The sequence below is a fragment of the Poecile atricapillus genome, chromosome 33, assembly GCF_030490865.1.
Source record: "Poecile atricapillus isolate bPoeAtr1 chromosome 33, bPoeAtr1.hap1, whole genome shotgun sequence".
NCBI classification, from domain to species: Eukaryota; Metazoa; Chordata; class Aves; order Passeriformes; family Paridae; genus Poecile; species Poecile atricapillus.
In genome coordinates, this window is record NC_081281.1 from 956,769 (window position 1) to 972,783 (window position 16,015).

The window sequence follows — 16,015 nt, forward strand, 5'->3', positions numbered from 1 at the left end:
GGGAATTTCCGTCATTCCCAGCTCCAGAGGCGCATCCCCAGCCTCTCTCCCTTCTCCACCGCTCCAGGATCCCGCTGGAATTCCTCAACCGCAGCCGGGGAAGGTTCCAGCCCTCGCTCCACCGCCCCACGTCGCTCCGCCGGGCGGATTTTCCCCCCCAGATCCCCTCTGGGGCTGCTCAGGGATTCCCAACGGGAATCAAATCCAAGGGGATCCCCCGGGATTCCAGGAGAGGCTCAGGCCACCGGCAGAGTCACGCTGGCGTAAACCGTGGTGGGTTCCTTGGAGAGGACGCAGATTTTGGGGGACCAAATTTGACCTGGGGGTGCCCCCACGGGTGGGGTTGGGGACGATCCCCCCCTTACCTGGGACAGAGCAGGGAATCCCCGTGGGGGCTCGTCCGGGACGCTCCGGGGAGCTCCGGGGGGTGGCCCGGTGGCCGCGGCGTAGATGGTGGTGGCACCAGGGACGGTTCCTTTGGGCTTCTGAGGGAGGGGACAAACCCCGGGCAGTGACACGAGGCTCCCCACGGGGCTCCCGCATTTCCCACCGGGTTTGTGCCCCAAAAGGGGGAAAATCCCGGAGTTTGGCCCCGCTGGGGGTCTGGGAAGTTGTGTGTGGCCTGGCTTTATTCCCGAAATTCCCAAATTCCCGGGAAGCAGGGATGGGTGACATCGCCATGATGTCACTCTTGACCTTTTTCCCCCTTTTTTTACCCCCTCTTTTTCCCCTTTTCCTTATTTTCCGCCTTTCCTCCCTTTTTTGCTCTTTTCCTCCTTTTCCCTTTTTCCTCCCTTATCCCCTTTTTTCCCTTTTCCTCCTTTTTTTCCCTTTTTCCTCCCTTATCCCCTTTTTTCCCTTTTCCTCCTTTTTTTCCCTTTTCCTCCTTTTTTTCCCTTTTTCCTCCCTTATTCCCTTTTTTTCCCTTTTTCTCCATTTCCTTCCCTTTTTCCTCCTTTCATCCCCTTTTTTCCTCCTTTCTCCCTCCTTTCCCCCTTTCCATCTTTTCCTCCTTTCTCCCTCTTTTTCCCCTTTCCATCTTTTCCTCCCTCTTACCCTTTTCCCCACTTTTCTCCACCCTTTCCCCCCACCACTTTCTCACCCCCTTTTCCCCCTTTTTCCCCCAAATTTTCCCATTTTCCCTGTTTTTCCCACCTGCACCTGGGCGTAGATGGTGGCTCCGGCGCTGTCCGGAGTGGCCGGGGACGTGTCCGGAGTGTCCTGGGGTGGGTCCCGGTCACCTGTTGGGAAGGGTCACAAAATCCCGGGATCGTCCCGGCGGGAAGAGAATTCCAAAGTCATCGAGCTCCGTCCCCTCTTGGCCATCCCAAGGAATCTCCAGGAATTCCTCAGACACTTCCAGGGATGCTCCGAACCTCCCCGAGCTCCTTCTGATGCCTTTCCCAGAGGGATTTTCCCAAATTTCCCAACCCGGAATCCCAAATCCCTCTGGAATATCCCGGAATTCCCCCCGGATCCCCCCTTTTCTCCAGGCTGAGCCCCTCCCCAGCTCCCTCAGGAATTCTCCTTTTAGGATTTCCCCTCCTTGAAGCTCCTCAGGGATGAGCTGGGGGAGGATCCCAAAGATCCCAAAGATCCCAATTCCAGCCGCATCCAGCTCGGGATGAGATTCCCAAGGATTTCCGGAGGATTTCCGGCTCCTCTGGGGTCATTTCTGGGATTTGATCTCCACCAGAGAACGGGAAGAGAAGCTGCTCTCTCCAATTTTTGGGTTTGGATGATCCAATTCCATTTGGGATTGTGTGAGGTGGTCATGGACACCCATCCCACGGGAAAAGAATCCATGGAAAATTCCATCCACGTTTTTAAATATTTTTTTTCCCTAAAAACGTTTTTTTTAAACCATTTTCCCCCCTGCCTTTAACACTTGGAGAAATAAACCAAATTTTTCTCCTTCCCAAGGGTGGGGATAATCCATTCCAAGGGTTTTCCCAAGGGTTTTCCTCCATTCCAAGGTTTTTAACTCTTCCAGGAGGAATTTTTTTCCCCCGGAAAAGGCGGCCGGACCTCGGAAGGGACATTTGGAGCCGCCACCCCTGGAGAACCACCGGACACCGAGTGACCACCGGACACTGAGTGACCACCGGTCACACCTCGGCCTCCACCGCCTGGGAATTCTCTCCCAGGAATTTGGGATTTTGGGAATCCGAACTCACGTTTGGTGGCCCTGAAGGTGACAACGGCGGTGGTGACGATGGCGATGGCAGCGAGCGCCAGCAGCGGCGCCAGGAGCTCCGGCTGCACCCTGGGGACATCTGGGACAGGGAGGGGACACGCGGGAGGTGGCCCCGGGTCACCTTCGGGCACCTCGGTCACCTGATTTTGTCACTTTGTCACCTGATTTGGGGGCTGAATTTTGTCACCTGTCCCCCTGATTTTGGGGTTGAATTTTGTCACCTCTGTTACCTGATTTTGTCACTTGATTTTGGGGTTGAATTTTGTCACCTGTCCCCAGATTTTGGGGTTGAATTTTGTCACTTTGTCACCTGATTTTGGGGTTGAATTTTGTCACCTGTCACCTGATTTTGTCCCCTGATTTTGGGGCTGATTTCCCTCACTTTGTCCCCCGATTTTGGGGTTGAATTTTGTCACTTTTCCACCGATTTTGGGGTTGAATTTTGTCACCTCTGTCACCTGATTTTGTCACCTGATCTTGGGGCTGATTTTTGTCACCTGTCACTTGATTTTGGGGCTGATTTCCCTCACTTTGTCACCTGATTTTGGGGTTGAATTTTGTCACCTCTGTCGCCTGATTTTGTCACCTGATTTTGGGGTTGAATTTTGTCACCTGTCCCCTGATTTTGGTGTTGAATTTTGTCACTTTGTCCCCTGATTTTGGAGTTAACTATTGTCACTTTTTCCCCTGTTTTTGAGGCTGATTTTCGTCACTTTCCCCCCTAATTTTGGGTCTGATTTTTGTCACTTTTTCCCCTGTTTTTGGGGCTAATTTTTGCCACTTCGTCACCAGATCTGGAGGAGGCTGAATTTGTCACCTCTGTCACCAGGTTTGGGGTTGATTTGCTGCAGAACAGGAAACCAAAGGGCAGGAAATGCCTCTCCGAGCTCTCTTTTTTGCCTTATTTGCAGCTAAAAACTCGCCTGGGGCTAAAAACCCACCGGGGGCTGGATTTGGGGTCACAAAAAACCCCTAAAAATCTCCCTGGTGGCTTTAAGGGGGCCTGAGGGACAGAAATATCTCGAATATCCATAAAAATATCTCCAATATCCATAAAAACCTCTCATCTGAAGGGGGATCCCATTAATCCATAGAAATATCTCAAAATTGTTCAAATTCCCACCCAAATTCATCAAATTTCCACCCAAATCTGTCAAATTTCCACCCAAATCCACAAAATTTCCACCCTGCCTTGACAGCCCTGGGACATCTCCAGAGCTCCCTTCACACCCCACAATCCTGGGATTTTGGGGCTCTGGAATTCTGAGGTTCTGGAATTCTGGGGTTCCAGGATTCTGGGGTTCTGGAATTCTGAGGTTCTTGGATTCTGGGGTTCTGGAATTCCAGGATTTCAGGATTCTGGGGCTCTGGAATTCTGGGGTTCTGGAATTCTGAGGTTCTTGGATTCTGGGGTTCCAGGATTCTGGAGTTCTGGAATTCCAGGATTCCAGGATTTGGGGGTTCCAGGATTCTGGGGTTCTGCAATTCCAGGATTCCAGGATTCTGGGGTCCTGGAATTCTGGGGTTCCAGGATTCTGGGGTTCTGGGATTCCAGGATTCTGAGGTTTTGGAATTCTGGAATTCCAGGATTCTGGGGTTCTGGAATTCTGGGATTCCAGGATTCTGGAGTTCCAGGTTTCTGGGATTACGAGATTCTGGGATTCTAGAATTCCAGAACTCCGGGATTCTGGGATTTGGGGATTTATGGGATTCTGGGATTCCAGGATTCCAGAACTCCGGGATTTGGGGATTTATGGGATTCTGGGATTGTGGGATTCCAGAATTCCGTAATTCCAGGACCTACCCAGCTGCTCGAAGCCACACCGGGAAGAGTCGAAGGCGGCCTCCCGGCTGCTGACGGGATTCCTGGCGGTGCAGACGCATCCGAAGCCGGCGTTCCGCAGGGAATAGGAGAGGTTCAGGGAGCTGCCGTTCCCGGAACAGATCCCCCCGGTGCCGTTCTCCCGGCTCTCCCAGCTGTAGGAAACCTCGTCCCCCCTCTCCGAGGTGCAGCGGAGCTCCAGGGAGCAGCTGCCGTTGGACAATTCCCGGCGGAGGATCCGGATGCTGGGATGGGCCACCGGCTCTGGGGGAAAAGGACGGGAATTCCAGGATTTGGGGGAGTTTTCCGTCTCCGTGGTCGCCACCCGCATCCCAGAGCTTCTCCCAAAAAGCTGAGAACATCCAGCAAAAAAAAAAATAAATCCAGGATCATCCAGGAAATTCCAGGGAAAGGCTGGGAAAATCCAACAAAAAGCTGGGAAATTCCAGAAAAAAAGTTTGGATCAGCCCCCAGCTCTGGAAAAAGGGAGAAACGGAAATTTCCTGGATTTTTTGGACATCAAAGCGTTTCCCACCCCTCTCCCAAGACCTGCTCCAGGGATCATCCAGGAAAAGGCCAGGAACATCCCGGAAAAAGAAATCAGGGATCGTCCATCCCGGTGAATCCCAGAGGGAATTTTTTTACCGAACACTTCCAGCTGGATCTGCCAGATCTCCTCCTCCTGCCCGTTGCTGACGCTGTACTCGTAGAGCCGGCCGTCATCCCGGCTGGTGTTGAGGATTTCCAGGGAAAAATCCCGGGGGTGGAAGCTCACCCGGCCCGGCTCGAACTCCGTGTAGTTCTCCCCGGAAATCTTCAGCAGGAATTTCTTCCTCTGCAGCTCCTCCGTCAGTTTTTTCCAGGAGGCTTCCCCGGATCGCTGGGTGCGCTCCTGGAGCTGGCGGGGGATCCGCAGCAAGGTCGCCTCTCCCAAAGTTCCCAGCACCGTTTCCCGGGCTCTGATCCCTGGGGAAAGGGGAGGGAGAAGGGTTGGGGATCGCGGGGAGCGCCCTCGTCCCCATCCCAAAGGAATCCTCTGGGATCGGGACGGTGGAGCCAGCCCGGTGAGCCAGAGGATCCCAGAGCCAAGGGAGAAACTTCCAGATCCAAGGGAGAGATCCCAAATCCAAGAGAGAGATCCCAGAGCCAAGGGAGAGATCCCAGATCCAAGAGAGAAACTTCCAGATCCAGGAGAGAGATCCCAGATCCAAGGGAGAGATCCCAGATCCAGGAGAGAGATCCCAGATCCAGGAGAAAGGTCCCAGATCCAGGAGAGAGACCCCAGATCCAAGAGAGAAACTTCCAGATCCAGGGGAGAGATCCCAAATCCAGGAGAGAGATCCCAGACCCAGGAGAGAGATCCCAGATCCAGGGGAGAGACCCCAGATCCAGGAAAGAGATCCCAGATCCAAGAGAGATCCCAGATCCAAGAGAGAGACCCCAGATCCAAGAGAGAAACTTCCAGATCCAGGGGAGAGAGAGACCCCAGATCCAAGAGAGAAACTTCCAGATCCAGGGGAGAGATCCCAGATCCAGAGGAGAGATCCCAGATCCAGGGGAGAGATCCCAGATCCAGGAGAGAGATCCCAGATCCAAGGGAGAAACTTCCAGATCCAAGGGAGAGATCCCAAATCCAGGAGAGAGATCCCAGACCCAGGAGAGAGATCCCAAATCCAGGGGAGAGATCCCAGATCCAGGAGAGAGATCCCAGATCCAGGGAAGAGATCCCAGATCCAGGGGAGAGATCCCAAATCCAGGAGAGAGATCCCAGATCCAAGGTAGAGATCCCAAATCCAGGAGAGAGATCCCAGATCCAGTGAAAAGTGAAAATCCTTCACTTTTCCAGCGGAATTTCTTCCATCATTTTCGAGTCCCCTTCCTCCCTCTCCAGAGAGTTTTCGGGATTCTCCTCCCATCCCACCCCCCAAAAAAAACCCTAAAACCCTTCAGATCCGCCCCCAAAATCCACGGAAAACCACCCAAAAAATTCCGGGAGGGAAAACCCAACGCACCCCAAAGAGCTCCGAGGGCGAGGAGCAGCCGGAGCCAAAGGCCGGAGCCCATCCCGGGATCACGGAGCCGCTCCGGGGCTCGGAGCAGGTGCTGACGGGAAGATCTTCACCCCTGGGCCTCTCATTTCCTGTTTCGTTTTGTTTTTTTGGGGCCGAACCAGGCAAATTTGGCTTTTTTTTATTCTCTCCGGGGCCGGAAATTATTCAAAGCGAGGGAGGATCCGCGCCCCAAAAAGCTGCGGAGGGGAGGAAACGGATTTGGTTTTCCTGGCGGGATTTCCTCGTCACGTTGAGGGTCCAGGGGGAAAAAATTCCTGGATTTTTCCAGCTCTTGGGGAGGCGGAAATTCCAAAGCGATCCCAAATCCCAAAAGCTGCTTCATTCCACCCAAAAAAGTTGGGAAAACCCCAAATTTCCCGGGAATATCCCAGCTCGGAGCTCCGTGGGATCCGCAGCGAGGAGGAAAAGGATGGGAGAACCCCAAAAACTCACCTGGGAGAAGCCAAATCCTCGTTCTGGGTAAAATTGGGTGAATTTTTGGGTGAATTTGGGTGAATTTGGGTGAATTCGGGTGAATTTGGGGATGGGGAAGGTTTTTCCTGGTGGAAAGACAGGGAAAAATCCGTTTGTGGATCTGCTGCTGGAAAATCTTGATGGGTTTTAGTGGAGGAGCTTTGAAATCCAAAGGGATTTTTTTTTTTTTGCCTTTTCCTTTCTCCAAATTCCCAATTTTCCCGATTTTCAGGGCTTGGAGCCGGAATTCCAGGATTTCTGAGGCTGGAGAAGAGCTCCAGGATCCAAGCTGTGATCGATTCCCACCTTCTCCTTCCTTGGGCACCTCCAGGGATGAAAAAAATCCCAGGATTTTACCCCAAATCCAAGGGAATCCCAGGATAAATTCACATTCCCGCTCTTTTCCAAGCTGGGAGTTTTCCACCAGGTTTTTGCTGCCGGGAAATGATTTTTGAACTGCGAAAAAAAAACCCCAAAACCACCCAAAAAAACCCACCCGGAACATCCTGTGAAGCTCCTCCTTCCTGCTCAGAAAGCACCTGATGAGATTAAAAAAACCCAAAACCGTAATTTCCCAAAAATCGGATTTTTCCAGGAAAAAAAATACGGATGGGGAAGCGCGGGATGAATTAATCCAGCATTAATTAAATTAATGAATTAAATGAATAAATGAATTAATCCAGGATTAATTAAACCAGCAGCGGTTCCTGCTGGAAACTTCTGGAATGGGAATCTTGGAAGGATTTCAGGGTGGAAAAATTGGTTTTGGGGTGTTTGGGGGCATTTTGGGAACATCTCGGAGATTTTTCTATTTTATCCCCCCTCCCCTGATCCCTGAGCCGTGGGAAGCACCAGCCCAGGGAAAAATCCGGAAAAATCTGGGAAAATCCGTGAAAAAACCCAGAAAATCCCAGGAAAATTTCAGGAAAAATTCAGAAAAAAATTCAGGAAAAATTCGGGGAAAATTCAGGAAAAATTTGGGGAAAATTTTGGGAAAATTTTGGGAAAATTTGGGAAAATTTGGGAAAAATTCAAGAAAAATTCAAGAAAAATTTGAGGAAAATTCAGGAAAATTTTGGGAAAAATTCAGGGAAAATTCACGGAAAATTTGGGAAAAATTTGGGAAAAATTCGGGGAAAATTTGGGAAAAATTCAGGGAAAATCCAGGGAAAATCCAGGGAAAGACAGAAAAATCCAGGGGAAAATAAAATGTGTTTTTCAGGATTTAATTTAATGTTCAAACATTCAGGAAAGCAGAGACCGACCCCAAACCCTCCCTCACGGGGAAAACCAAAGGCGCCGCCCCCCAAAAACCCAAGGAGGGTCCCCCAAAATTCCAGGAAAAGCCTGGAAAGGCTCGGAGCGGGGTCTGGGCGTGGATTTTGGGATGAGGATTTCGGAATTAGCCGGGAATCGAACGATCCCGGCGACTCCGGAGGATTTTTTGGGGATCTTTTCCCGGTGTCCTCAAGCCAGGAGGAGGAAGAGGAGGAGGAGGAGGAGGTTTCCCAGGCTGGGCATGGTGCAGGTGAGGGATGAGGATCCACCTGGAAGCAGAGGGAGATCCAGGAGCTGTGGGATGATCCCAAATCCCTCCCCGGAGCGGAGAGGGAAAGGGATCCTTCCACCCCTGGGATCCACCCCGGGAATCGGGATCGGCTCCCAGGGAATTGGGATTGGCTCCCAGGGAATCGGGATCCACCCCGGGAATCGGGATCCACCTTGGGAATCGGGATCTGCTCCCAGGGAATCGGGATCGGCTCCCAGGGAATTGGGATCCACCTTGGGAATCGGGATCCGCTCCCAGGGAATTGGGATCGGCTCCCAGGGAATTGGGATCCACCCTGGGAATCGGGATCGGCTCCCAGGGAATCGGGATCGGCTCCCAGGGAATTGGGATCTGCTCGCAGGGAATTGGGATCCGCTCCCAGGGAATCGGGATCGGCTCCCAGGGAATCGGGATCCACCTCGGGAATTGGGATCCACCCCGGGAATCGGGATCTGCTCCCAGAGAATTGGGATCCGCTCCCAGAGAATCGGGATCCGCTCCCAGGGAATCGGGATCCACCCTGGGAATCGGGATCCGCTCCCAAGGAATCAGGATCCGCTCCCCAGGAATTGGGATCCGCTCCCAGGGAATCGGGATCGGCTCCCAGGGAATCGGGATCCACCTCGGGAATCGGGATCGGCTCCCAGGGAATCGGGATCCGCTCCCAGGGAATCGGGATCGGCTCCCAGGGAATCGGGATCGGCTCCCAGGGAATCAGGATCCGCTCCCAGGGAATCGGGATCCACCCCGGGAATCGGGATCTGCTCCCAGGGAATCAGGATCGGCTCCCAGGGAATTGGGATCTGCTCCCAGGGAATCGGGATCTGCTCCCAGGGAATTGGGATCATTCCAGAACCTCTCCCAGATGGAATTTTGGGGTTTGGGGACCCTCTGATTCGCCCCATGGGTTCATTTTTGGGGTTTTGGGACTTCCTGAGCTCCTCTGGGATCAATTTTGGGGGTTCAGGGAGGCTCCAACCCCACAGGAGCCAAATTTTGGGGTGGAGCCCAAAATCAGGATAAAGGAACGGCCTCCAGACGTCCCAGGTTGGGAAATTTGGGAGAATTCCTCCCAAAAAAACGGGATCAGGGAGGTTTGGCCATCCCTGGAGGCTTCCAAGGAATTCCTGGAATTCCGGATGACCACGTGAGCTCTCCCAACCCAAATAATTCCCAGGATTGCTCCGAAAATCCCCAAATCCCTCCAGAGCCACTCTGGGGACATTCCAAAGGCAGGGCTCGATTTTTGTCACTTTGTCACCTGATTTTGGGATGGATTTTTGTCACTTTGTCCCCTGATTTTTGGGCCAAATTTTGTCACTTTTCCCCCTGATTTTGGGTTTGAATTTTATAATTATTTCCCCCTAATTTTGGGTTTGAATTTTATCACTTTTTCCCCTAATTTTGGGTTTGAATTTTATCACTTTTTCCCCTAATTTTGGGACCAATTTTTATCACTTTCTCCCCTGTTTTTGGCTCTGAATTTTGTCATTTCTCCCCTGATTTTTGGGCTGAATTTTGTCATTTCTCCCCTGTTTTTGCTCTGAATTTTTCCCCCTCACCCCCAGATCCGGAGGAGGCCGAATTTTTCCCCTCCGCCCCCGACTGGGATCTGAATTTGCTGCAGAACAGGAAACCAAGGGCAGGAAACGCCTCTCGAGCTCTCGGTTTTGCCTTATTTGTAGCTAAAAATTCACCGGGGGCTAAAAACACCCTGGAGCCGTGTCCGGAGGTGTCCGGAGCTGTGTCCGACCGTGTCCAGCCATGTCCGGCCATGTCTGGCCTTGTCCAGCTGTGTCCATCCGTGTCCGGCTGTGTCTGACCATGTCTGACCATGTCCAGCCGTGTCCGGCCATGTCTGACTGTGTCTGGAGCCGTGTCCAGTCATGTCCAGTCATGTCCAACCATGTCCGGCCGTGTCCGGCCGTGTCCGGCCGTGTCTGGCCGTGTCCAGCCGTGTCTGGCCGTGTCCAGCCATGTCTGACCATGTCCGGAGCCGTGTCCAGCCATGTCCGACCATGTCTGACCATGTCCAGCCGTGTCCAGTCACGTCCAGTCATGTCCGACCATGTCTGACCATGTCCAGCCGTGTCCAGTCATGTCCAGTCATGTCCGACCATGTCTGACCATGTCCAGCCGTGTCCAGCTGTGTCCAGCTGTGTCCAGTCATGTCCAGCCATGTCCAGCCATGTCCAGCCGTGTCTGGCCGTGTCCGGCTGTGTCCAGCCATGTCCAGCTGTGTCCGGCCATGTCCAGTCATGTCCAGCCATGTCCAGCTGTGTCTGACCATGTCCATCCGTGTCCAGTCATGTCCAGTCATGTCCAGCCATGTCCAGTCATGTCCAGCTGTGTCCAGCTGTGTCCAGCCATGTCCGGCCATGTCTGACCATGTCCAGCCGTGTCCATACCTGTCCAGCCGTGTCTGTACCTGTCCAGCCGTGTCCGGCCGTGTCCGTACCTGTCCAGCCATGTCCGGCCGTGTCCGGTCGTGTCCGTACCTGTCCAGCCGTGTCCGGCCGTGTCCGTACCTGTCCAGCCGTGTCCCTACCTGTCCAGCCGTGTCCGTACCTGTCCGGCCGTGTCCGTACCTGTCCAGCCGTGTCCAGCCATGTCCGTACCTGTCCAGCCATGTCCGGCCGTGTCCGTACCTGTCCGGCCGTGTCCGTACCTGTCCAGCCGTGTCCAGCCATGTCCGTACCTGTCCAGCCGTGTCCGGCCGTGTCCGTACCTGTCCAGCCGTGTCCGGCCGTGTCCATACCTGTCCAGCCATGTCCGTACCTGTCCGGCCGTGTCCGTACCTGTCCGGCCGTGTCCGGCCGTGTCCGTACCTGTCCAGCCGCAGGGCTGCCGGAGGGTCAGCGAGGCGTTGTTGGTGGACACGGCGTTGCTGACCCTGCAGGTGAAGGTTTCCCCCTCGGGGCTGAAGGACACGCTCAGGACGGGGCCGTCCTCCACCAGGAGCCTCTGGGGTGGGATCCACTCGTAGGTGACCCCCTGGAGGTCCACGGAGCACCTCAGGGTGACCTTGCACTGCTGGGGGTCACCGGCGGTGGTGGCCGTCACCTGGGGCTTGGGGACCAGGTCTGTGGGAGAGGTCAGGAGGTCACAAAGTCCTGATGGAGCTCTGGGACCACCCCCTGGAGCTCTGGGACCACCCCCAGGAGATCTGGGACAGCCCCCAGGAGATCTGGGACCACCCCTAGGAGATCTGGGACCACCCCCAGGAGCTCTGGGACAGCCCCCAGGAGCTCTGGGACAACCCCCTGGAGACCTGGGACAACCCCCAGGAGATCTGGGACCACCCCCTGGAGCTCTGGGACAACCCCCAGGAGCTCTGGGACAACCCCCAGGAGATCTGGGACCACCCCCAGGAGATCTGGGACCACCCCCTGGAGCTCTGGGACAACCCCCAGGAGCTCTGGGACCACCCCCAGGAGATCTGGGACCACCCCCAGGAGATCTGGGACAACTCCCTGGAGCTCTGGGACAACCCCCTGGAGATCTGGGACATCCCCCAGGAGCTCTGGGACCACCCCCAGGAGATCTGGGACAACCCCCAGGAGCTCTGGGACCACCCCCAGGAGCTCTGGGACAACCCCCAGGAGATCTGGGACCATCCCCAGGAGATCTGGGACAACCCCCAGGAGCCCTGGGACAGCCCCCAGGAGCTCTGGGACAACTCCCAGGCTATCTCAACATCCTCCTGGATCCCTGGGACAATCCCCAGGACATCTCAACATCATCCTGGAGCTCCAGGACAACCCCCAGGATGTCACAAAGTCCTCCTGGATCTCTGGGACAATTCCCAGGAGCTCTGGGACAATTCCCAGGACATCTCAACATCCTCCTGGAGCTCCAGGACAACCCCCAGAATGTCACAAAGTCCTCATGGAGATCTGGGACAATTCCCAGGACATCAGAAAGTTCTCCTGGAGCTCCAGGACAATTCCCAGGATGTCACAAAGTCCTCATGGAGCTCCAAGACAATCCCCAGGACATCTCAATATCCTTCTGGAGCTCCGGGACAATTCCCAGGATGTCACAAAGTTCTCACGGAGCTCTGGGACAATTCCCAGGACATCTCAACATCCTCCTGGAGCTCCGGGACAATTCCCAGGAGCTCCAGGACAATTCCCAGGACATCTCAACATCATCCTGGAGCTCCAGAACAATTCCCAATACATCTCAATATCCTTCTGGAGCTCCAGGACAATTCCCAGGATGTCACAAAGTCCTCCTGGATCGCTGGGACAATCCCCAGGACATCTCAACATCCTCCTGGATCTCCGGGACAATTCCCAGGACATCTCAACATCATCCTGGAGCTCCAGGACAATTCCCAGGATCTCTGGGACAATCCCCAGGACATCCCAAAGTCCTCCCTGTCCCCGAACTCACCGTAGACCTTCAGCAGGAACTCCTGGACGCTCTCCTTGCCGGCGTCATCCTCCCGGTACAGCTGGAACTCGCCGCCGTCCCCGTGCCTCAGGTGGCCCAGTTTGAGGGTGTGGTTGCCCAGGAGCTCCAGACGCCCCTGGAAGGGGCTCGGGGGGTACTCGGGACCCTCCCCCCGTTTCCAGCCGGCGATTCTCACCCGGTTCTCCCAGCGCCAGTGGATTTGGGAATATTCCCAAGGATTTTGGGGTCCCTGGGGGCTCAGGAACGCCACGGCCCCCACGGCGCCCGTCACCTCCAGGGGTTCGGCTTCCTGCGCCCAGGCTGCCAAAAAACACCAAAATCACCCCAAAAAAAAACAACATTGGGGTGGTGTCGTTGGGTGGCTCCGCTTCTCCGGGAAATCCCGCTCGGAATTCCGGGAGCGTTTGGAGCGAGGTATTAAAGGTGAAAAATGTGATATTAAAGATTAAAATGTGATATTAAAGGTTAAAATGTGATATTAAAGGTGAAAAATGTGATATTAAAGGTTAAAATGTGATATTAAAGGTGAAAATGTGATATTAAAGGTTAAAATGTGATATTAAAGGTGAAAATGTGATATTAAAGGTTAAAATGTGATATTAAAGGTGAAAATGTGATATTAAAGGTTAAAAATGTGATATTAACGATTAAAAAGCAATATTAAAGGTGAAACCGTGATATTAACAATTAAAGAGCAATATTAAAGGTGGAAAATGTGATATTAATGATTAAAGAGCGATATTAAAGGTGAAAATGAGATATTAACGATTAAAGAGCGATATTAAAGGTGAAAATGAGATATTAATGATTAAAGAATGATATTAAAGGTGGAAAATACTATTTTAATGATTAAAGAGCAATATTAAAGGTGAAAATGCGATATTAATGATTAAAGAGTGATATTAAAGGTGAAAATGAGATATTAACGATTAAAGAATGATATTAAAGGTGGAAAATACGATTTTAATGATTAAAGAGCGATATTAAAGGTGGAAAATGTGATATTAAAAATGAAAACGCAATAATTAATGATTAAAAAGCGATATTAAAGGTGAATCCGCGATATTAAAGACGAAAACTCCGCAGCCCTGGAGGGGCGGGGACGAGGATTTCAAATTTTCCCGCCCTGAATTCCTCAGGAATTCATTATTTTATAATTTTTTCTGTATTTTTTTGGGGGGCTCCACCTGGCTCAGCCCATCCCCACCCCCCGTGGTGACACCAGGGGACACCGTGGGGCCACCCCGATGTCCCCAAACCCCGTCCCCCCGCCCCAGCCCCGTACCTCGCGCCACGAGGAGGAGGAGGAGGCTCGGTGTCGACCCCGGCGCCATCTCGGTGGGTGGGACCCCCAAAATCCAGGCTGGAAACCCCAAAATCCAGTCTTGGACCCCCAAAATCCAGTTTAGGACCCCCAAAATCCAGTTTAAAACTCCCAAAATCCAGTCTTGGACCCTAAAAATTCAGTCTTGGACCCCAAAAATTCAGTCTTGGACCCCAAAAATTCAGTCTTGGACCTCCAAAATTCAGTCTTGGACCTCCAAAATCCAGGCTGGAACCCCCAAAATCCAGTCTTGGACCCCCAAAATCCAGGCTAGGACCCTAAAAATCCAGGCTGGAAACCCCAAAAATCCAGTTTAGGACCTCCAAAATCCAGTTTAGGACCCCCAAAATCCAGTCTGGAACCCCCCAAAAGCCTGGGGGGGTTGGAAGGCGAGCAGGAGACACCACGTGATGGGGAAGGCCAACGGTTCCTGTTTCTTTTTTGAGCTGAAAACCGCGGTTTTGGGGCGTGTGACAATGATGTGACAATGATGTGACAAGGGTGTCACAGCCTGGCGGGGGCACCCCCGTGGATCCCCCAAATCCCCACGGGAGTGACCCCAAAGGTGTCCCACCCCATGGGACACTGACCACGAGGGTCACCAGAGTGACCCCAAAGCCGCCCCAATGACCAGCAGGACACTGACCCCAAAGCCACTCCACCCCATGGGACACTGACCACGAGGGTCACCAGAGTGACCCCAAAGCCACCCCAATGACCAGCAGGACACTGACCCCACAAATGGGTCACCAGAGTGACCCCAAAGCTCTCCTGATGACCAGCAGGACACTGATCCCAAAGCCACCCCACCCCATGGGACACTGACCACAAGGTCACCAGAGTGACCCCAAAGCCTCCCCGATGACCAGCAGGACACTGACCCCAAAGCCATCCCACCCCATGGGACATGGACCACAAGGGTCCATCCTTGTGAATTCCCCAATCCTGGAATTCTCCCTCCAACCCCAAACACTGGGAATTCTTCCTCCAACCCAAAAAAATCCTGGAATTCTCTTTCTAACCCCAAACAATCCTGGAATTCTCCCTCCAACCCCAAATAATCTGGGAATTCTTTGTGCAACCCCAATCCTGGAATTCTCCCTCCAACCCCAAACATTGGGAATTCTTCCTCCAACCCCAAACAATTCTGGAATTCTCCAACCCCAGTCCAGGAATTCTCCCCCCCCAACCCCAATCCTGGAATTCTCCAACCCCAAACAATCCTGGAATTCTCCCTCCAACCCCAAACACTGGGAATTCTCCCTCCAACCCCAAATAATCTGGGAATTCTTTGTCCAACCCCAAACAATCCTGGAATTCTCCCTCCAACCCCAATCCTGGAATTCTCCCTCCAACCCCAAACAATCCTGGAATTCTCCCCCCAACCCAAAACAATCCTGGAATTCTCCAACCCCAAACACTGGGAATTCTTCCTCCAACCCCAAACAATCCTGGAATTCTCCCTCCATCCCCAAAAAATCCAGGAATTCTCCCCTCCAGCCGCCTCCGGAGAGGCGAATCCCGAATTCCCGGCTGGAATTCCTTCCCGCCAGGGGAGATCTTTTGTCCCGGGGGTCCTGAAGCGGCCGCCGGCGTCTTCCCACGGCCGGGGGACAAAGGGACCCCCGGGACCCCCGCTGGGCCCTGACCCACTTCAACCCAGCCGGGGTTAATTAATTCCGGGCATTAATTGGGTTATGCAAATGAGGGGGGTTGGGGGTTAATGAGGGCGGGGCTGGAGGAGGGGTTTGGGAGGGGTTTTGGGGGGGATTTTTGGTTGTTTGGGGGGGGTTTGGGGGGAAATTCTTCGTTTTGGGGGGGAATTTGGGGGAAATTTTTCCACTTTGGGGGGATTTTAGGGGAAATTTTTCCTCTTTGGGGGGATTTTAGGGGAAATTCTTCATTTTGGGGAGGGAATTTGGGGAAAATTTTTCCTCTTGAGGGGGATTTAAGGGGAAATTTTTCGTCTTGAGGGGGATTTTAGGGGAAATTTTTCGTCTTGAGGGGGATTTTAGGGGAAATTTTTCCTCTTGAGGGGATTTTAGGGGAAATTTTTCCACTTTGGGGGGATTTTAAGGGAAATTTTTCCACTTTGGGGGGATTTTAGGGGAAATTTTTCCTCTTAGGGGGATTTTAGGGGAAATTTTTCCTCTTGAGGGGGATTTTAGGGGAAATTTTT

General features: G+C 53.1%; 2 protein-coding genes across 6 annotated transcripts; both read right to left on the reverse strand.

The window, feature by feature from the left end:
- Window positions 1–145: 145 nt before the first annotated feature.
- On the reverse strand, window positions 146–6,565 carry LOC131590507 (signaling lymphocytic activation molecule-like). Of its 4 annotated transcripts, XM_058860633.1 has the most exons (7): window positions 6,032–6,565; window positions 4,665–4,985; window positions 4,002–4,283; window positions 2,178–2,276; window positions 1,156–1,241; window positions 366–485; window positions 146–281 (listed from the first exon to the last, which is right to left on the reverse strand). In XM_058860633.1, the coding sequence occupies exons 1-7, from the start codon at window positions 6,081–6,083 to the stop codon at window positions 237–239; spliced, it is 1,005 nt and encodes a 334-aa protein (XP_058716616.1). In that variant the 5' UTR covers window positions 6,084–6,565; the 3' UTR covers window positions 146–236. The 4 variants fall into 4 exon arrangements, 3 of the variants coding, with proteins under 3 accessions (XP_058716616.1, XP_058716615.1, XP_058716617.1); XM_058860632.1 differs by having other exon boundaries at window positions 235–485; XM_058860634.1 differs by lacking the exon at window positions 2,178–2,276 and having other exon boundaries at window positions 235–485.
- Window positions 6,566–7,754: 1,189 nt separating this feature from the next.
- Window positions 7,755–14,270, reverse strand: SLAMF8 (SLAM family member 8). Of its 2 annotated transcripts, XM_058860512.1 has the most exons (6): window positions 14,136–14,270; window positions 14,019–14,050; window positions 13,798–13,892; window positions 12,492–12,812; window positions 10,922–11,176; window positions 7,755–8,091 (listed from the first exon to the last, which is right to left on the reverse strand). In XM_058860512.1, exons 3-6 carry the CDS (start codon window positions 13,844–13,846, stop codon window positions 8,012–8,014), a joined length of 705 nt encoding a protein of 234 aa, XP_058716495.1. In that variant the 5' UTR covers window positions 13,847–13,892; window positions 14,019–14,050; window positions 14,136–14,270; the 3' UTR covers window positions 7,755–8,011. The 2 variants fall into 2 exon arrangements, with proteins under 2 accessions (XP_058716495.1, XP_058716494.1); XM_058860511.1 differs by having other exon boundaries at window positions 13,798–14,139.
- Window positions 14,271–16,015: the final 1,745 nt, after the last annotated feature.

Bases quoted from the DNA above. Each gene is read 5' to 3' on its own strand.
- SLAMF8 (XM_058860512.1), bottom strand. From the start codon at position 13,846: ATGGCGCCGGGGTCGACACCGAGCCTCCTCCTCCTCCTCGTGGCGCGA. The intron at 12,813-13,797 runs GTACGGGGCTGG...GTTTTTTGGCAG, and splicing joins CCTCCTCCTCGTGGCGCGAG to CCTGGGCGCAGGAAGCCGAA. The intron at 8,092-10,921 runs GTACGGACACGG...CTCTGCTTCCAG, and splicing joins GCAGCCCTGCGGCTGGACAG to GTGGATCCTCATCCCTCACC.
- LOC131590507 (XM_058860632.1), bottom strand. From the start codon at position 6,083: ATGGGCTCCGGCCTTTGGCTCCGGCTGCTCCTCGCCCTCGGAGCTCTT. The intron at 4,284-4,664 runs GTAAAAAAATTC...CTTTTCCCCCAG, and splicing joins GATCCAGCTGGAAGTGTTCG to AGCCGGTGGCCCATCCCAGC. The intron at 486-1,155 runs GTGGGAAAAACA...CCCCTCCCTCAG, and splicing joins CCATCTACGCCCAGGTGCAG to AAGCCCAAAGGAACCGTCCC.